The sequence below is a fragment of the Lissotriton helveticus genome, chromosome 7 (assembly GCF_964261635.1).
Source record: "Lissotriton helveticus chromosome 7, aLisHel1.1, whole genome shotgun sequence".
NCBI classification, from domain to species: Eukaryota; Metazoa; Chordata; class Amphibia; order Caudata; family Salamandridae; genus Lissotriton; species Lissotriton helveticus.
The window spans coordinates 19083568-19104835 of NC_136068.1; the positions used below are offsets into that span (position 1 = coordinate 19083568).

General features: G+C 51.3%; 1 protein-coding gene across 3 annotated transcripts in view; it reads right to left on the minus strand.

Annotated features, from left to right (window-relative positions):
* Nucleotides 1-21268, minus strand: part of LOC144766580 (cell adhesion molecule CEACAM8-like) — a 160573-nt gene that overhangs the window by 8746 nt on the left and 130559 nt on the right. Inside the window, exons 5-6 of one of the 3 annotated variants that reach the window (XR_013597848.1) lie at nt 9866-9897; nt 7920-8088 (exon numbers count right to left, since the gene is read on the minus strand). Coding sequence is in view for 1 of the 3 variants with exons in the window: in XM_078650377.1 (XP_078506503.1) it covers nt 7981-8088; nt 9866-9897 (140 nt within the window). In the remaining 2 variants the exon portion in view is untranslated. The remainder of the gene's footprint in view (nt 1-7919; nt 8089-9865; nt 9898-21268) is intronic. The other 2 variants (XR_013597847.1, XM_078650377.1) reach the window with 2 other exon arrangements.

Sequence of the window (21268 nt, forward strand, 5' to 3'; positions counted from 1 at the left end):
AAGACCACGCGCACACTCTGAGAAGCTGAGCTACCGTCCCAACCCAGCCATCAATAAGTAATACTTGAGTTTAAAATTCTAGACCTCATTTAGGCCTAGAAATGATGGTAGTATGCACTGTAATGTCAGGGTCTAGCCTCCTGGCAGTCACATGATCCGCCGCAAGGCATTGCGGGGAGACGTGATGCGGGGGTCCATTGTGACTGCGGGACTGCAACCAACAAACCGGCTCTCCCCTATGAGGGTTATTTCTAAAGTGCAATAAAGCACAGTTGAACCTGCACCTTGCCTCTGAATTTTCTTCCAGAGGGGCTGGACTCTCCAACCCCACAGTGGCGACGAGAGAGGAAGAACCAGTGCACCATCTGACCTCCGTCCAGGTAGGGGGGAGCTGGCGCAGATCCTCGTTGGGGGCGCATTGTTCTCGCGCTCCTCCAGTCCCATCATTAGGCGGCAGTCCTCCTGCATATCATCTTCCGGCGCAGCACACTGCCCTGGCCTAACCCACACTCGGCGCGAAATTCGGCGTGGGGTGTTCCAACCTCACTCTAGGCGGCACGGCGAAGTCTGCGCTCAATGAACTGCCACCACCAGGCCAAATTCCCTAAGGAGCCACCTGCAGCACAGCGAGGCCTGTGAAGTAGGGCAGCAACCTCCAGGCTTAACCCCATAAGGAGCCACTAGCAGCACTGTGGGGCCTGTGTACCCAGGCGGCCGCTACCAGGCCTAAGATCAAGGGTGTCTATCACAGCACCACTAGGCCGGTGCCCTGGGGGCAACCACTGTCAAGCACACAGCAAGAGGAGCCAACAGTTACATTGCCACATCGGGCGCGTAGGCGAGCGCCAGCAGGCCTACTTATAGAGGAGCCACCCTCAGCACGTGGTGATCTCGGCGTTTGCCTCGGAGCGCACTATCCATGCCATCCGCATTCCAGGAGGGCTGTGTGTCCCGCTGTACACTCCCACAACAGGGTCAAGAGCAGGCCTCCTGCGGCCTCAGCTACAACTAAGCCCACCACGGCCTGCCACTAGCACCATAAGCGCTCCGGGCAGCACTCAGCGGCCTGCAATTCAGCAAGAGGTGCCCTGCCCCCAACCAAGTCAGTGGGAGTCCTGTTGGATTCTACGTGCACCGTGAGGGTCCCTTGCCGTCCACGCCACACCGCCATCTGTGCTCAAACCTTCTCCCTCACCAACCCGGTGCCCTTCCTGCCTAAGCCCGGTGAACCAGCCATGAAATGGGCAGACTGGAAGGGGTGCTTCTTGAATTCCCTCTCAGCGTTGGAGGACAAAGGCGAAGAGGAATTTTCCAGCAAACGGTGGAAGGAAATCCTGTTACACAATCTGGGACCGGAAGGTCTGCGCGTGCGCGAGCAAATGGTGAAGAAGGCCAGGGCATCATCCGATGATGATGTGTTCCAACACGCCCTCGCCGACCTAGACGGCCACCACCAGCCGGTGATATGCACGGCCATTGACCGTTACAATTTCTTCCAGCGGAAACAGGCGGAATGAGCGTCAGTGGAGGACAACGTGGCGGCCCTCAAGAAACTAGCCATCAACTGCAAGTTCGGCACCCTGCAAGACAACCTCATAAGGGACCAAATTATCATGCACTCCACCCATACGAGCGTGCAGCAAAAGCTCTGGGTAAGCGGAGAGGCGTCCCTTCCAGAGATCATCGCGATCGTAAAGCGAGCGGAGTTATCCAAACGCTGCGCTCTTGCGGCCAAGAAAGACACGGCTCCTCAAGCCACAGTGTGCAAAATCACCGACCGGAAGAGTCCACCAGCAAAAATCAAGAAGAGCTCCGTCTCAACCCGACAACCTACGCCTAAAGGCAGAGGCCCCAGTCGCGTCCTGCAGGGCAAACAAGGTGCGTGTTACAGATGTGGCAGCCACTCCCACATGGGGAATGACAGAAAATGCCCGGCGTTCCACATCAAATGCTCCTTCTGTGCCATCACAGGACACTTCGGGGAGGCCCAGAAACGCTGCAGTCAAATACGTCCAGGATACCTCCGACGATCAAGTGGGAGCAGATCTCTCCGACCAAGACAGCATCCTTTGCATTGAGGACCACATCCTGGGCATTGGGGGCGTTGCAACCAAAAAGCCGTCCTGTGAGTTTGTAGTCGGGGGTGTTCACGTCACCATGGTAGCTGACTCCGGTTCACCATACACCATCATCCAGAAGCAGATTTGGGCTCTGGACTTTGCCCACACGTTGGGGAACCATCTCCACCCCATGGACGTCCACCCAGTCACGTACACGGGGGAACGGATCCCCATGGTGGGATTCCGGTGGCTACTGTTCGAATTCGAAGGGCAGGCACACTACAGCGAAGTTGTACGTGGCGCAGAAAGGCCCATCAGTCCTGGGATGGGCAGACCAGGGAGAGCTCGGCATCCAGCTCAAACCCGGTTTGGACACACAAGAGCTCCTGATGGAAAACACATCTGCACCTGCCTCGCTCCAAGCAGAGTTCCCCACAGTTTTCAGCGACCGCATTGGGAAGATGTCAAAGTTCTTGCACAGGATTGTGCTCAAAGACGGAGCAGTACCAGTTTCTCACAAAGTCCGAAACATCCCATTCAACTGAAGAGAGGCAGTGCAGCTGGAACTGAAACGATTAGAAGACAGCGACATCATCAAACCAATCGAATGTGCAGAGTGGCTTGCGCCCTTGGTGGTGGCGCGCAAACAGAGCGGGAAGATACGCCTTTGCATTGATCTTCGCGAACTTAACAAAAACATAATCGTGGACAAGTTCCCATTGCCCAAAATAAACAAGATACTGGCCCAGACTAAAGATATTAAGTGGTTTTCCACTATCGACCTCAAAGCCGCCTACCACCAGGGGTCACTCCACCCGTCATGCCGAAAACGTACATCCTTCATCACGCCCTTCAGTTGCTACCGATTCAGACGCTTGCCATTTGGACTCGCATCGGCGGCCGCAGTCTTTCAAAAGCTCATGCACAAATTGTTCCAAGGGGTCCAAGGAATCCTCTAGTTTCAAGATGACATCCTCGTCATGGGGAAATCCAGGGCTGAACATGATAACATTTTGCACACCGTTCTGCAAACACTAGCAGCCAACGGCCTCACGGCGGAGTTAGAGAAATGCAAATTTGGTCTCCGAAAAGTCACTTATCTGGGGCATGAAATCAGCGACATGGGAATCACCCCCAAACTTGCGAATGTGGAGGCCATCATGTCCGCACCCTCCACCAAAACCAAGGGCAATGTTTACTCTTTCCTGGGACTGGTGGAGTTCTACAGTAAATTCGTCAGGAACTTTGGGACAAAGACACATAGCCTACGCCAACTGTTTAAGGAGAAGAACGCCTTCTCTTGGTCGGAGGAGACGGAAGTGGAATTCTCTGCCATCAAACAAGATATCTGTGAAGCGGTTCCCCTACAGGGATTCGATGGAGATGTGGCCAGTATCCTGACCACGGACGCCAGCGACAAAGGACTGGGAGCAGTCCTTTCCCAGAGAGCTACGGATGGCTCTGAGAGGACGGTGCGGTTCGCTTCGCCCTCCCTCACCCCATAGTGAAGAGAAGTACAGCGTAATTGAGAAAGAGATTCTAGCATCCATCTGGGCGATGGAGAAATTCCGGCAATATCTGTGGGGGTCACGATTCACGCTCCGTACCGACCACAGGCCCTGATCAAAGTTCTCACCTCCAGCAGCAATGTTACAGCCACTCCACGCATCCCCAAAATGACATTGCGTCCCTTGGACTTCGTCTACGATGTGGAGTACATTCCTGGCCCACAGAACAGAGTGGCGGACTTTCTCAGCAGGGCAGCAGCCATGGAAGAACCTGTCACTCCATCGGATTGGGACGATTACAGAGGCGCCTTTATGATGGACCACAAAAACACCATCATTGCCCAGGACTGGGAAGAAGCCTACACGCTGGACACGGTACTCTCCCAAGTCAAGTTGTACTTCACGCAGGGCTGGCCAGAGAAGAAGCACATCGGTAGTGACCTCAGAAAATACTGGGAGGTCCGCGATGAACTCTCCATCGGTGAGGACTCCATAATTCTGCTGCGGGGCGACAAAGTGGTGCCTCCAAAGGCCCTCCATGACCGCATTCTTCACATCAACCACGAAGGCCATCGTGGCATGTCAAAGCAAAAAGACGAATAAAACTGCTGTATTGGTGGCCCGCCATGGACATCCATGTGGAGAGGTTCGTGAGAGCATGCGCCCATTGCGTCAGGGCCGACAAAGCACTCATCACCATGAGACCCTCCCATGGGTGAGTTCTCCACTCCCAACAACCCCTGGGAGGATTTCTCCATCAACATGGTAGGCCCTGTACTAGACACATGGGGTACACCCAAACACCTCATCGTAGTGGTGTACCGCTACTCAAAGTGGCCAGAAATCGAAATCAGCAAATCAGTAGATTCCAACGCCATCATCGCCTTCCTCACCAACATCTTTCTGAGGGAAGGCATGCCCAAGTCCATCACCAGGGACAATGGTCCCTAGTTCACGTCAGCCAAGTGGACTGCCTTCACCAACCGCAAAGGAATCCGGACAAAGTGCACTCCGGTCTACCACCCTGCGGGCAACGGCTTAGTGGAGCGCTTTAACCGGGTGATCATGGGCTCGATCCAGGTAGCCATCAGCGCCAGTAAGAATTGGGAGTACGAAGTCAGAAACACGGTATGGGCCTACCGCATCACACCCACCTTAACAGGCTACAGCCCGTTTAAGATCCTCAAAGGCAGAGAACCCTTCACCAGAGACAACACAGACTGGATGACCATGCGACTCCAAAGCAAATGGTCGCCGGCCAACATCCGCAGCAACCTAGAGAAGGCACAAAGCATTTACAAGGCACATTACGACAAGCGGAACAATGTGTGTGAAGCCTCACTGGCGGAGGGCGACTGGGTCCGAGTCAAGAAGGGCCAACTAGGGCTAAAAGGAGATAGCAAGTTCAGTGAGCCCCTGCGAGTCGTGGACGTATACACCCGCTCTGCCTTGTTGAACAATGGCAAGGTCTGGTCACAATCCAGGATGGCCAAGTGTAACAAGATCTTGCAGGACAACAGCGATATAGAAAAAAGCCCCAGCATCGCGGGAGCAGCAGCACCAGCTACAGACCAAAGGTGCGAGGGAACGGAAGGGTGCAACAGGAGTGAGGCGGGAAACTCAACAAATACGGAAGGTCAGTCAGCCCGCCGCTCGACCCCGTGGTTGCCCAGCCAGGATGCAGACGAAGGGGGCATTCCAGGCGAGACACCCAACGACCTTGGTAGAGACCAGGAGGAAGGCACAAAGTCAAATGGACCCCGCGGGGGAAAGGAGCAAGAGATGGGAGTTCACACCCGTCAAGGGCCGTGCGGTGAAGCTACCCAAACACTTCCTTGACTTTCAGTTGTGAACACGGTTAACCCCTTCGGTGCTCATGACGGAGCGGTTCCGTCATGAGCGTCGGTTGAGCTGTGCTCATGACGGAACCGTTCCGTCATGACCACGCCCGTTTCTATTACGGCCCAGCACCGGAGGGGGAAACGCGGTCGCACCGAAAAGGTTAAACCACCTGAACACTTCAGAGACTTTCAGTTGTCACATCATTCTCTCTCTCTCTCTCTTTCTCTCCAACACCTGTGGGCCACAGTATAGTTATATCTGCAATTGTTAAGGGGGAAGATGTGTAGTGTCGCGGTCTAGCCTCCCGGCAGTCACGTGATACGCCGCGAGGCATTGCGGGGAGACGTGACGCCGGGCGGCCATTGCGACTGCAGGACTGCAACCAGCGGACCGGCTCTCCCCTATAAGGGTTATTTCTAAAGTGTAATAAAGCATAGCTGAACCTGCACCTTGCCTCCGACTTTCCTTCCAGAGGGGCTGGACTCTCCAATCCCACATGCACTAGGGTTTACAATACAAGATAGCCTTCCACACATTGAAGCGTGGGACCATGAATGTCACATGTCACATCCGGCTTCACTTTCCCTGATTTCTGGAGTTCATTTGTTTCCATCATGTCCACACTGACCGGTGCAGAGGCACTAAAAACCCTTTCTGTGCCCCTCACACCCTCACCCTTCCCAGCTCTTTATCCAAGTTCCTTTCCTTAGTACAAGCTGTCGCCTCACCGTGCCACTCCAGGTGCAGGATTTTTATAATTGTGTCATGTTTAGACCTTGCATTGCTACACAATTGGTTTCATATGTTGATTCTTGTATATAAGGAAATTACATCCGATCAAAAACAGCAACACTCCGGATAAATATAAAACATAATTAACAAATAGGGGGCTGATAGCATTGCATAGGCCATGGAGTCTTCTGAAGACAAACACCACGGTGTAACTGGTTGAAAGAATTACCAGCAGAACATACGCACAGACTGTACCCCAGTACATCACTTTGCCACAAAGGGTTAACAGGAGCTGTTCAAACGCGATCAGCTATCAACATGGACTACCTTGGTTCACCCGTGAATACATATTATGGGTTTTGAATATATCATGAGGGCTCTGAATATATAGTGTGGATTCTGAATATATCATGAGGCTTCTGAATATATAATGAGCGTTCTGAATATATAATGAGGGTTCTGGATTTATAATGAAGGTTCTTTTTCTAGTGTGCGCTGGGCTCATATTTTCACTATTCAAGGTCCTGGGTGGTGTAAAGATGATTATTCATGGTGGTGGTCATGGTCTTCTCTGCTAGGAAACATCAAAGTTTCTGAGGCTGGAGTTACTAGAGTTCAGAAGGGGAATGAGGTGTGGGTCCCACTACTGGCTCCACCTCTTAGTCTTCGGCTTCACAGCGGTCTTCCTATAGCGAGTGCAGCAATGAGGGCGTACACTGCTCAAGGCACATAGTACAGTGAAACGGGGTGCACACAATGCGAGAAAGCAAATAGAAATCGAGGAGAGTGACATTCACTGATGGTCTTAGTGAAATAAACTACTCATGAAAGTGTACTGTACCTCAGATTTCGCTTCTTGGATCCAATCAGCCGGCTGTGAACATGAAGCAGACATCTTGATAGAACAGTTGAATGTGATTGGTCACAAGACATTGTTGGAGAGTCCCCTGCGTTTTTTTTCACCTTTCTGATGCGGGAATCGTGGAGTACTGTTGGACCGTCGGCGGAATTATCCTGTCACGTTATATTCTGAAAGCTTTACAAAATCTGATAATTGACGTTGGGCCTAGCGGATCCTGGGAAGGTACCTTCAGTTCGCCCTAACCAACCTATCTTTGTTGTCCTGGCATCGTGTTGCAAGATAGGATCAACCATGAGCGCTACATAGATCCATCAATGGCTAACGCTTGTGAGCATCTTTGAAGCAGTGACTGTGGCCGTATAATTATCTGGTCCCTAGCGGGTATTCTTCCTTTTGAAATGTGGCGATTCTCCTTCTCGAATTGATATCCTGTCCCACTGTGAGTTGTACATCTCCGCCCTGATGAGGGTGTAGCCCCGGCTGGGGCCACACACCAAAACACGCGTCGGCGTTTTCTCAATTGGGGATATTTTGACTGATCTTTTTTCCATCTCCCCGATGACTTATTCTCATCTGTAACATCTAGATCAGCCTGTGGCTGTTATGTACTTTGGATATGTTGTGTGTATGTGGTATGGATTGTTTGCAACTCTGGTATGTATGATGGTATGAGAGGGATATTTGAAATTGGTATGTGGGACTGTATTGATGAAATGTGTTCTCTATTTTTAAAGAAAATAATTATGCGGTTTGATATTTATATATTGAAGGAGATTTATGTGATGTAATACAATTTCTATATATTTGTATTGAATTGTTCTCGGTCTGTTTTGGGGGGCATATAGTTAGGCGTATGATGGAATTTGATCGGCAGGTATTTTCTTGATTTTGTATTTTGTTATTGTCCCCGCCTACCTGCCTCTTACCTACCGAGGGTCCCCCTTCTATTTAGGATGGAGCGTCCCCTGCAGCCTCATTACCGCCTGACTTCAGAATAGACAGCGTTTTCGGGGGATACCGGCGTCGCTGGAGTTCCTCGCTCAGGCACAAAACTGACTGAACTGAATTGAATCTCCGCCGCAGGCTACAGAGAGAAGAGAGGACACATGTGAATCATTGATTGTAGAGATTTCTCATTGTTAAATGATTTGAACACATAAGAATATTAACATGCAACACACAAATATATTTACTGTGCGTTAACCAGGTTTATCTGACTGTGGATAACATAGGTTGTATTTTAAGATGGCCGTTAGTCTGCCATACATTTTCTTTCCATTTATTTTCTTTATTTTCATTGCCGAGGAAAAGCTGTACCAGCAACTATGAAGATTATATCATCTGTTTCTTCATTTTCACGTAAATGTTAATTTTACGCACTCATTATATAATATGTTAATGAGCATCGTTCTGAGACAAATGTGTCTCATTATGTTGCAGATAACTGGAGTCTGAAGAACATTTAGAAAGCGGCATTGTGCTTATGCAACTGATAACAATGGTTTATCTTTCTGTTCCTGAAACCGCACCTCCTGGAAGTCATGTGTATGTGTAGCAAAATTGTACAAAAACTGATTTAAACTCCTGCAGTGTAGACACAGATCAGATGCCTTTGGTCCTTGCCAGAAGAAGCTTTGCCGGTCTCTTAGAGGGAATTCATTCTCTTTCCTATTGATTTTGATGCCCTTTCATTCTTGTAAGAAGTTGCATCTGTCTTTCAAGCTCTCAAGCTGACACCTTCACTCTGATTTCTCCCCAATTCCCTGACCTTCTGGTAGCTTAGCAGGACAGGGCATTCTCCTCAGATAAAAGTGTTTTTCTTTGCTTTATTTGACACAACTTTATAACTGTTTGTCTTTGCATTTATGATGTTGAATTACTTTGAAATATATTGACTAATGCATTCATGTACTAGCTATTGAATTTCAGCTAACTTGATGATTTGAATTTGCAACTTTGCTAATCTTTTAATAAACCTTCATAGTTTGCAAATCTAATACTCTCTGTCCTTTATATGGAGCCTAATGTGCTTCACGTTATTGCACTGTACCGATTGTGAGGACTATAGTCGCTCGGAACTAAAGATTAATAGGAGAGCTCAGTCTACACCCAAGTTTGCACCAAGATTTACACAGTGCAAAGCGCTTTATCACTGACCACAAGAGAAAAGCCCGGCGTGAGCAGGAGAATGAGTAGCGCAGATGAGCAACTGCCATTGGCCAGTGGCGGCTCCTCCGCTAAGGAGGAGGCACGTTGCCTCACTGCTTTTCAGCAGTGTAAGGAAAACAATTATGATAGTATTCAATGTATTATTATTTTCTTTTTTCCTGTTATAGGCGCAGCAGCCTTGCCAGGTGTGGTGGGGCTGCTCTGCTGATAGAGCAGGCGAGGGGAGGGGAGGAGTGGTTTTCAATCCCTAAGTGCGCATGAATGTTTGGCTGGCTATCTTGGGTCAGCCAAACATTCATGCGCATTTCACATGTTCTCGACCCAGGCTGCATTACAGCTTGGGTGAAGAACATGTCCAGGCTTCGAGCACCTATCTGAGCACCGAACCACAGAGCTCTGACCAATGATTTGCTCAGGGAAGCTTCAGTGCTTCCTGTTCCGGCCAGAGAGGGGACGTGAAGAGGAGGACCCGGCAAGGAGATAAGTTTAATTACACTTTTTATTCACCCTCTCCCCCCTACACACCCGATCCTTGTCGACCGCCACTGCCATTGACTCAGTTTAAAGGTGCGTGCGAAAAGGTGAGCAAGATAGAGTGAACTACTGAGTTTGAGTGTGTGCATAGAGGTGGGGGAAGGTTATGATATATCTACGGTGACAGAACCATGCAATAGTTCACAAATGTGTCTTACCTGATTGTCCATTGGACTGGGTGAGTCTTCTCCTGAAAAGAAAGATTATCAAGAATTTACCAACATAAATAGTTACTTGGACATAAAATATACATATTTTCATATAGCATACTGTTTGTGAGACCCATTTACAGGATGTGACATTTCAGACCTAAACTCGAATGACTATTGAGAGTAAAGATCTGATGAAAATAATATTTGATGTGTAAAAGAAGCATACGTGAAAGCAGAGGTGGTACTGGGACATGATTCTGCAGAACTCTGAAGTCATACTGCTACTCTGAAGTCATACTTGTACACAACTCAAATCTGGACCTTCTGGGGTAAAATCATAGAAGTAAAAATGGTATCTTATAGCTGTTTCCTTCACTCAAACACAAGGTCCTAACGGGGACTCAACTGGTAGGCTGCTACATCAGTTTAAACCCGACAACCCTCACCCTTGCCCCTAACCTCTTCCAGTCTCCTCCACCAGAGCCATGACAGCACACAAGCCAGGAGCTCAGCGTCCATGTATCCATCACCTAAGTGTAGCGGGAACCACATCATGTTCAGCCGAGAGCCTGTTTTGCTGTACTAGAGGTTTTTAAGACTTAGCTAACTCAAAACACCTCCAAATTATTGTCTAACTTTAATCAGATCAACTCAAAAGCAGCGAGCAGAGATTGCATCTCGGTCCCAGACATGCTGTCTAAAGTCACTGCATTAAGAAGGAGAAATGCAGATTAATTGTGTTAACTTTAGACACACATGACACAAAAAAAACAGGCACTTGACTCATTGCTATAGGGCTCTAGGTTCTTAAAGAGGTTGCGAAGGTGCACAGAGCCAATGTCCGTGCGTGCTCTTACCAGCTAGGTTCCCTAAACACTATCCTATGATTGAAAGCTCACTAGAACTTGGGGCCCATAGGTATATATGGCTTGGTAAATCTCTTTGTCTCAATGTCTAGCATGGTCCTAGCTGCACTGTACAAACACCGTCATTTATGGGCGTAGAGGGTCTTCAGCGTTTGGGTGGAGAAGGAAGATGGAGCCAAATCTCACTCTGCCCCTGTCAGATCACTCCACCTCCCAGACCGGTGGTGACAACCGGAGTCAGAGGAGGAGCCGTGCATGATCCTCCTCACAGGTCCAGTCTAGAGTCCAATGCGCTACATACCTAGACCGGCGGTGACAATCAGAGTCAGAGGAGGAGCCGTGTAGGATCCTCCTCACAGGTCCAGTCTAGGATCCAATGCGCTTCATACTTAGACCGGTTCTCACAAACGGAGTCAGGGGAGGAGCTGTGCATGATCCTCCTCACAGGTCCCGTCTAGAGTCCAATGCGCTTCATACTTAGACCGGTGGTGACAATCGGAGTTAGAGCAGGAGCCGTGTAGGATCCTCCTCACAGGTCCAGTCTAGAGTCCAATGCGCTTCAAACTTAGACTGGTGGTGACAATCAGAGTCAGAGGAAGAGCCGTGCAGGATCCTCCTCACAGGTCCAGTCTAGAGTCCAATGCGCTACATACCTAGACCGGCGGTGACAATCGGAGTCAGAGGAGGAGCCGTGTAGGATCCTCCTCACAGGTCCAGTCTAGAATCCAATGCGCTTCATACTTAGACCGGTTCTGACAAACGGAGTCAGGGGAGGAGCTGTGCATGATCCTCCTCACAGGTCCTGTCTAGAGTCCAATGCGCTTCAAACTTAGACCGGTGGTGACACTCGGAGTCAGAGGAGGAGCTGTGCAGGATCCTCCTCACAGGTCCAGTCTAGAGTCCAATGCACTTCATATTTAGACCGGTCGGGACACTCAGAGTCAGGGGAGGAGCTGTGCATGATCCTCCTCACAGGTCCAGTCTAGAGTCCAATGCGCTTCATACTTAGACCGGTGGTGACAACCGGAGTCAGAGGAGGAGCTGTGCAGAATCCTCCTCACAGGTCCAGGCTAGAGTCCAATGCGCTTCATACTTAGACTGGTGGTGACAATCAGAGTCAGAGGAGGAGCTGTGCAGTATCCTCCTCACAGGTCCAGTCTAGAGTCCAATGCGCTTCATGCTTAGACCAGTGGTGACAATCGGAGTCAGAGGAGGAGCTGTGCAGGATCCTCCTCACAGGTCCAGTCTAGAGTCCAATGCGCTACATACCTAGACCGGCGGTGACAATCGGAGTCAGAGGAGGAGCCGTGTAGGATCCTACTCACAGGTCCAGTCTAGAGTCCAATGCGCTTCATGTTTAGACCGGTGGTGACAATCGGAGTCAGAGGAGGAGCCATGCAGGATCCTCCTCAAAGGTCCAGTCTAGAGTCCAATGCACTTTATACTTAGACTGGTGGTGACAATCAGAGTCAGAGGAGGAGCCGTGCAGGAACCTCCTCACAGGTCCAGTCTGGAGTCCAATGCGCTTCATACTTAGACTGGTGGTGACAATCAGAGTCAGAGGAGGAGCTGTGCAGGATCCTCCTCAAAGGTCCAGTCTAGAGTCCAATGCGCTTCATACTTAGACCGGTGGTGGCAATCTGTGTCAGAGGAGTTGCTGTGCAGGATCCTCCTCACAGGTCCAGTCTAGAGTCCAATGTGCTTCATACCTAGATCGGTGGTGAGAATTGGAGTCAAAGGAGGAGCTGTGTAGGATACTCCTCACAGGTCCAGTCTAGAGTCCAATGCGCTTCATGCTTAGACCGGTGGTGACAATCGTGTCAGAGGAGGAGCGTTGCAGGATCCTCCTCACAGGTCCAGTCTAGAGTCCAATGCGCTTCATACTTAACCTGGTGGGGACAATCGGAGTCAGAGGAGGAGCCGTGCAGGATCCTCCTCACAGATCCAGTCTAGAGCCCAATGCGCTTCATACTTAGACCGGTGGTGACAATCGGAGTCAGAGGAGGAGCCGTGCAGGATCCTCCTCACAGATCCAGTCTAGAGTCCAATGCGCTTCATACTTAGACCGGTGGTGACAATCGGAGTCATAGGAGGAGCCGTGTAGGATCCTCCTCACAGGTCCTGTCTAGAGTCCAATGCGCTTCATACTTAGACCGGTGGTGACAATCGGAGTCAGAGGAGGAGCCATGCAGAATCCTCCTCACAGGTCCAGTCTAGAGTCCAATGCGCTTCATACTTAGACTGGTGGTGACAATCAGAGTCAGAGGAGGAGCCGTGTATGATCCTCCTCACAGGTCCACCCTAGAGTCCAATGCGCTTCATACTTAGACTGGTGGTGACAATCAGAGTCAGAGGAGGAGCTGTGCAGGATCCTCCTCACAGGTCCAGCCTAGAGTCCAATGCGCTTCATACTTAGACTGGTGGTGACAATCAGAGTCAGAGGAGGAGCTGTGCAGGATCCTCCTCACAGGTCCAGTCTAGAGTTCAATGCGCTTCATACTTAGACTGGTGGTGACAATCAGAGTCAGAGGAGGAGCCGTGTAGGATACTCCTCACAGGTCCAGTCTAGAGTCCAATGCGCTTCATACTTAGACCAGTGGTGACAATCAGAGTCAGAGGAGGAGCTGTGCAGGATCCTCCTCACAGGTCCAGTCTAGAGTCCAATGCGCGGGTGACAATCGGAGTCAGAGGAGGAGCTGTGCAGGATCCTCCTCACAGGTCCAGTCTAGAGTCCAATGGGCTTCATACCTACACTGGTGGTGACAATCAGAGTCAGAGGAGGGGCCAATGCGGATCCTCCTCACAGGTCCAGTCTAGAGTCCAATGTGCTTCATACCTACACTGGTGGTGACAATCAGAGTCAGAGGAGGAGCTGTGCAGTATCCTCCTCAAAGGTCCAGTATAGAGTCCAATGCACTTCATACTTAGACCGGTGGTGGCAATCTGTGTCAGAGGAGTTGCTGTGCAGGATCCTCCTCACAGGTCCAGTCTAGAGTCCAATGTGCTTCATACCTAGACCGGTGGTGAGAATTGGAGTCAAAGGAGGAGCTGTGTAGGATCCTCCTCACAGGTCCAGTCTAGAGTCCAATGCGCTTCATGCTTAGACCGGTGGTGACAACCGGAGTCAGAGGAGGAGCTGTGCAGAATCCTCCTCACAGGTCCAGTCTAGAGTCCAATGCGCTTCATACTTAGACTGGTGGTGACAATCAGAGTCAGAGGAGGAGCTGTGCAGGATCCTCCTCACAGGTCCAGTCTAGAGTCCAATGCGCTTCATGCTTAGACCGGTGGTGACAATCGGAGTCAGAGGAGGAGCTGTGCAGGATCCTCCTCACAGGTCCAGTCTAGAGTCCAATGCGCTACATACCTAGACCGGCGGTGACAATCGGAGTCAGAGGAGGAGCCGTGTAGGATCCTACTCACAGGTCCAGTCTAGAATCCAATGCGCTTCATACTTAGACCGGTTCTGACAAACGGAGTCAGGGGAGGAGCTGTGCAGGATCCTCCTCACAGGTCCCGTCTAGAGTCCAATGCGCTTCATACTTAGACCGGTGGTGACAATCTGTGTCAGAGGAGGAGCTGTGCATGATCCTCCTCAGAGGTCCTGTCTAGAGTCCAATGCGCTTCATGTTTAGACCGGTGGTGACAATAGGAGTCAGAGGAGGAGCCATGCAGGATCCTCCTCAAAGGTCCAGTCTAGAGTCCAATGCACTTTATACTTAGACTGGTGGTGACAATCAGAGTCAGAGGAGGAGCCGTGCAGGAACCTCCTCACAGGTCCAGTCTAGAGTCCAATGCGCTTCATACTTAGACTGGTGGTGACAATCAGAGTCAGAGGAGGAGCTGTGCAGGATCCTCCTCAAAGGTCCAGTCTAGAGTCCAATGCGCTTCATACTTAGACCGGTGGTGGCAATCTGTGTCAGAGGAGTTGCTGTGCAGGATCCTCCTCACAGGTCCAGTCTAGAGTCCAATGTGCTTCATACCTAGATCGGTGGTGAGAATTGGAGTCAAAGGAGGAGCTGTGTAGGATACTCCTCACAGGTCCAGTCTAGAGTCCAATGCGCTTCATGCTTAGACCGGTGGTGACAATCGTGTCAGAGGAGGAGCGTTGCAGGATCCTCCTCACAGGTCCAGTCTAGAGTCCAATGCGCTTCATACTTAACCTGGTGGGGACAATCGGAGTCAGAGGAGGAGCCGTGCAGGATCCTCCTCACAGATCCAGTCTAGAGCCCAATGCGCTTCATACTTAGACCGGTGGTGACAATCGGAGTCAGAGGAGGAGCCGTGCAGGATCCTCCTCACAGATCCAGTCTAGAGTCCAATGCGCTTCATACTTAGACCGGTGGTGACAATCGGAGTCATAGGAGGAGCTGTGTAGGATCCTCCTCACAGGTCCTGTCTAGAGTCCAATGCGCTTCATACTTAGACCGGTGGTGACAATCGGAGTCAGAGGAGGAGCCATGCAGAATCCTCCTCAAAGGTCCAGTCTAGAGTCCAATGCACTTTATACTTAGACTGGTGGTGACAATCAGAGTCAGAGGAGGAGCCGTGCAGGAACCTCCTCACAGGTCCAGTCTAGAGTCCAATGCGCTTCATACTTAGACTGGTGGTGACAATCAGAGGAGGAGCTGTGCAGGATCCTCCTCAAAGGTCCAGTCTAGAGTCCAATGCGCTTCATACTTAGACCGGTGGTGGCAATCTGTGTCAGAGGAGTTGCCGTGCAGGATCCTCCTCACAGGTCCAGTCTAGAGTCCAATGTGCTTCATACCTAGATCGGTGGTGAGAATTGGAGTCAAAGGAGGAGCTGTGTAGGATACTCCTCACAGGTCCAGTCTAGAGTCCAATGCGCTTCATGCTTAGACCGGTGGTGACAATCGTGTCAGAGGAGGAGCGTTGCAGGATCCTCCTCACAGGTCCAGTCTAGAGTCCAATGCGCTTCATACTTAACCTGGTGGGGACAATCGGAGTCAGAGGAGGAGCCGTGCAGGATCCTCCTCACAGATCCAGTCTAGAGCCCAATGCGCTTCATACTTAGACCGGTGGTGACAATCGGAGTCAGAGGAGGAGCCGTGCAGGATCCTCCTCACAGATCCAGTCTAGAGTCCAATGCGCTTCATACTTAGACCGGTGGTGACAATCGGAGTCATAGGAGGAGCCGTGTAGGATCCTCCTCACAGGTCCTGTCTAGAGTCCAATGCGCTTCATACTTAGACCGGTGGTGACAATCGGAGTCAGAGGAGGAGCCATGCAGAATCCTCCTCACAGGTCCAGTCTAGAGTCCAATGCGCTTCATACTTAGACTGGTGGTGACAATCAGAGTCAGAGGAGGAGCCGTGTAGGATCCTCCTCACAGGTCCAGCCTAGAGTCCAATGCGCTTCATACTTAGACTGGTGGTGACAATCAGAGTCAGAGGAGGAGCTGTGCAGGATCCTCCTCACAGGTCCAGCCTAGAGTCCAATGCGCTTCATACTTAGACTGGTGGTGACAATCAGAGTCAGAGGAGGAGCTGTGCAGGATCCTCCTCACAGGTCCAGTCTAGAGTTCAATGCGCTTCATACTTAGACTGGTGGTGACAATCAGAGTCAGAGGAGAGCCGTGTAGGATACTCCTCACAGGTCCAGTCTAGAGTCCAATGCGCTTCATACTTAGACCAGTGGTGACAATCAGAGTCAGAGGAGGAGCTGTGCAGGATCCTCCTCACAGGTCCAGTCTAGAGTCCAATGCGCGGGTGACAATCGGAGTCAGAGGAGGAGCTGTGCAGGATCCTCCTCACAGGTCCAGTCTAGAGTCCAATGGGCTTCATACCTACACTGGTGGTGACAATCAGAGTCAGAGGAGGGGCCAATGCGGATCCTCCTCACAGGTCCAGTCTAGAGTCCAATGTGCTTCATACCTACACTGGTGGTGACAATCAGAGTCAGAGGAGGAGCTGTGCAGGATCCTCCTCAAAGGTCCAGTCTAGAGTCCAATGCACTTCATACTTAGACCGGTGGTGGCAATCTGTGTCAGAGGAGTTGCTGTGCAGGATCCTCCTCACAGGTCCAGTCTAGAGTCCAATGTGCTTCATACCTAGACCGGTGGTGAGAATTGGAGTCAAAGGAGGAGCTGTGTAGGATCCTCCTCACAGGTCCAGTCTAGAGTCCAATGCGCTTCATGCTTAGACCGGTGGTGACAATCGGAGTCAGAGGAGGAGCTGTGCAGGATACTCCTCACAGGTCCAGTCTAGAGTCCAATGCGCTTCATACTTAGACTGGTGGTGAAAATCGGAGTCAGAGGAGGAGCGTTGCAGGATCCTCCTCACAGGTCCAGTCTAGAGTCCAATGCGCTTCATACTTAACCCGGTGGGGACAATCGGAGTCAGAGGAGGAGCGTTGCAGGATCCTCCTCACAGGTCCAGTCTAGAGTCCAATGCGCTTCATACTTAACCCGGTAGGGACAATCGGAGTCATAGGAGGAGCCGTGTAGGATCCTCCTCACAGGTCCAGTCTAGAGTCCAATGCGCTTCATACTTAGAACGGTGGTCACAATCAGAGTCAGAGGAGGAGCCGTGCAGGATCCTCCTTACAGGTCCAGCCTAGAGTCCAATGCGCTTCATATTTAGACCAGTGGTGACAATCGGAGTCAGAGGAGGAGCCGTGTAGGATCCTCCTCACAGGTCCAGTCTAGAGTCCAATGCGCTTCATACTTAGACCGGTGGTGACAATCGGAGTTAGAGGAGGAGCCGTGTAGGATCCTCCTTACAGGTCCAGTCTAGAGTCCAATGCACTTCATACTTAGACCGGTGGTGGCAATCTGTGTCAGAGGAGTTGCTGTGCAGGATCCTCCTCACAGGTCCAGTCTAGAGTCCAATGTGCTTCATACCTAGACCGGTGGTGACAATCAGAGTCAGAGGAGGGGCCGTGCAGGATCCTCCTCAGAGGTCCAGTCTAGAGTCCAATGCGCTTCATACTTAGACCGGTGGTGACAATCTGAGTCAGAGGAGAAGCCGTGTAGGATCCTCCTCACAGGTCCAGTCTAGAGTCCAATGCGCTTCATACTTAGACCGGTGGTGACAATCAGAGTCAGAGGAGGAGCGTTGCAGGATCCTCCTCACAGGTCCAGTCTAGAGTCCAATGCGCTTCATACTTAACCCGGTGGGGACAATCAGAGTCATAGGAGGAGCCGTGTGGGATCCTCCTCACAGGTCCAGTCTAGAGTCCAATGCGCTTACCGGTGGTGACAATCGGAGTCAGAGGAGGAGCCGTGTAGGATCCTCCTCACAGGTCCAGTCTAGAGTCCAATGCGCTTCACACTTAGACTGGTGGTGACAATCAGAGTCAGAGGAGGAGCGGTGCAGGATCCTCCTCACAGGTCCAGTCTAGAGTCCAATGCACTTCATATTTAGACCAGTGGTGACAATCGGAGTCAGAGGAGGAGCCGTGTAGGATCCTCCTCACAGGTCCAGTCTAGAGTCCAATGCGCTTCATACTTAGACTGGTGGTGACAATCGGAGTCAGAGGAGGAGCGTTGCAGGATCCTCCTCACAGGTCCAGTCTAGAGTCCAATGCGCTTCATACTTAGACCGGTGGTGACAATCGGAGTCATAGGAGGAGCCGTGTAGGATCCTCCTCACAGGTCCTGTCTAGAGTCCAATGCGCTTCATACTTAGACCGGTGGTGACAATCGGAGTCAGAGGAGGAGCCATGCAGAATCCTCCTCACAGGTCCAGTCTAGAGTCCAATGCGCTTCATACTTAGACTGGTGGTGACAATCAGAGTCAGAGGAGGAGCCGTGTAGGATCCTCCTCACAGGTCCAGCCTAGAGTCCAATGCGCTTCATACTTAGACTGGTGGTGACAATCAGAGTCAGAGGAGGAGCTGTGCAGGATCCTCCTCACAGGTCCAGCCTAGAGTCCAATGCGCTTCATACTTAGACTGGTGGTGACAATCAGAGTCAGAGGAGGAGCTGTGCAGGATCCTCCTCACAGGTCCAGTCTAGAGTTCAATGCGCTTCATACTTAGACTGGTGGTGACAATCAGAGTCAGAGGAGAGCCGTGTAGGATACTCCTCACAGGTCCAGTCTAGAGTCCAATGCGCTTCATACTTAGACCAGTGGTGACAATCAGAGTCAGAGGAGGAGCTGTGCAGGATCCTCCTCACAGGTCCAGTCTAGAGTCCAATGCGCGGGTGACAATCGGAGTCAGAGGAGGAGCTGTGCAGGATCCTCCTCACAGGTCCAGTCTAGAGTCCAATGGGCTTCATACCTACACTGGTGGTGACAATCAGAGTCAGAGGAGGGGCCAATGCGGATCCTCCTCACAGGTCCAGTCTAGAGTCCAATGTGCTTCATACCTACACTGGTGGTGACAATCAGAGTCAGAGGAGGAGCTGTGCAGGATCCTCCTCAAAGGTCCAGTCTAGAGTCCAATGCACTTCATACTTAGACCGGTGGTGGCAATCTGTGTCAGAGGAGTTGCTGTGCAGGATCCTCCTCACAGGTCCAGTCTAGAGTCCAATGTGCTTCATACCTAGACCGGTGGTGAGAATTGGAGTCAAAGGAGGAGCTGTGTAGGATCCTCCTCACAGGTCCAGTCTAGAGTCCAATGCGCTTCATGCTTAGACCGGTGGTGACAATCGGAGTCAGAGGAGGAGCTGTGCAGGATACTCCTCACAGGTCCAGTCTAGAGTCCAATGCGCTTCATACTTAGACTGGTGGTGAAAATCGGAGTCAGAGGAGGAGCGTTGCAGGATCCTCCTCACAGGTCCAGTCTAGAGTCCAATGCGCTTCATACTTAACCCGGTGGGGACAATCGGAGTCAGAGGAGGAGCGTTGCAGGATCCTCCTCACAGGTCCAGTCTAGAGTCCAATGCGCTTCATACTTAACCCGGTAGGGACAATCGGAGTCATAGGAGGAGCCGTGTAGGATCCTCCTCACAGGTCCAGTCTAGAGTCCAATGCGCTTCATACTTAGAACGGTGGTCACAATCAGAGTCAGAGGAGGAGCCGTGCAGGATCCTCCTTACAGGTCCAGCCTAGAGTCCAATGCGCTTCATATTTAGACCAGTGGTGACAATCGGAGTCAGAGGAGGAGCCGTGTAGGATCCTCCTCACAGGTCCAGTCTAGAGTCCAATGCGCTTCATACTTAGACCGGTGGTGACAATCGGAGTTAGAGGAGGAGCCGTGTAGGATCCTCCTTACAGGTCCAGTCTAGAGTCCAATGCACTTCATACTTAGACCGGTGGTGGCAATCTGTGTCAGAGGAGTTGCTGTGCAGGATCCTCCTCACAGGTCCAGTCTAGAGTCCAATGTGCTTCATACCTAGACCGGTGGTGACAATCAGAGTCAGAGGAGGGGCCGTGCAGGATCCTCCTCAGAGGTCCAGTCTAGAGTCCAATGCGCTTCATACTTAGACCGGTGGTGACAATCGGAGTCAGAGGAGAAGCCGTGTAGGATCCTCCTCACAGGTCCAGTCTAGAGTCCAATGCGCTTCATACTTAGACCGGTGGTGACAATCAGAGTCAGAGGAGGAGCGTTGCAGGATCCTCCTCACAGGTCCAGTCTAGAGTCCAATGCGCTTCATACTTAACCCGGTGGGAACAATCAGAGTCATAGGAGGAGCCGTGTGGGATCCTCCTCACAGGTCCAGTCTAGAGTCCAATGCGCTTACCGGTGGTGACAATCGGAGTCAGAGGAGGAGCCGTGTAGGATCCTCCTCACAGGTCCAGTCTAGAGTCCAATGCGCTTCACACTTAGACTGGTGGTGACAATCAGAGTCAGAGGAGGAGCGGTGCAGGATCCTCCTCACAGGTCCAGTCTAGAGTCCAATGCACTTCATATTTAGACCAGTGGTGACAATCGGAGTCAGAGGAGGAGCCGTGTAGGATCCTCCTCACAGGTCCAGTCTAGAGTCCAATGCGCTTCATACTTAGACTGGTGGTGACAATCGGAGTCAGAGGAGGAGCGTTGCAGGATCCTCCTCACAGGTCCAGTCTAGAGTCCAATGCGCTTCATACTTAACCCGGTGGGGACAATCGGAGTCATAGGAGGAGCCGTGTAGGATCCTCCTCACAGGTCCAGTCTGGAGTCCAATGCGCTTCATACTTAGAACGGTGGTCACAATCAGAGTCAGAGGAGGACCCGTGCAGGATCCTCCTGACAGGTCCAGTCTAGAGTCCAATGCGCTTCATATTTAGACCGGTGGTGACAATCGGAGTCAGAGGAGGAGCCGTGGAGGATCCTCCTCACAGGTCCAGTCTAGAGTCCAATGCGCTTCATACTTAGACTGGTGGTGACAATCGGAGTTAGAGGAGGAGCCGTGTAGGATCCTCCTCACAGGTCCAGTCTAGAGTCCAATGCGCTTCATACTTAGACTGGTGGTGACAATCAGAGTCAGAGGAGGAGCCGTGCAGGATCCTCGTCAGAGGTCCAGTCTAGAGTCCAATGCGCTTCATACTTAGACCGGTGGTGACAATCGGAGTCAGAGGAGGAGCCGTGTAGGATCCTCCTCACAGGTCAGTTACTTCAGCAGGTAGCATAACATCTGAATTATTGCAGAGGCCAGAAG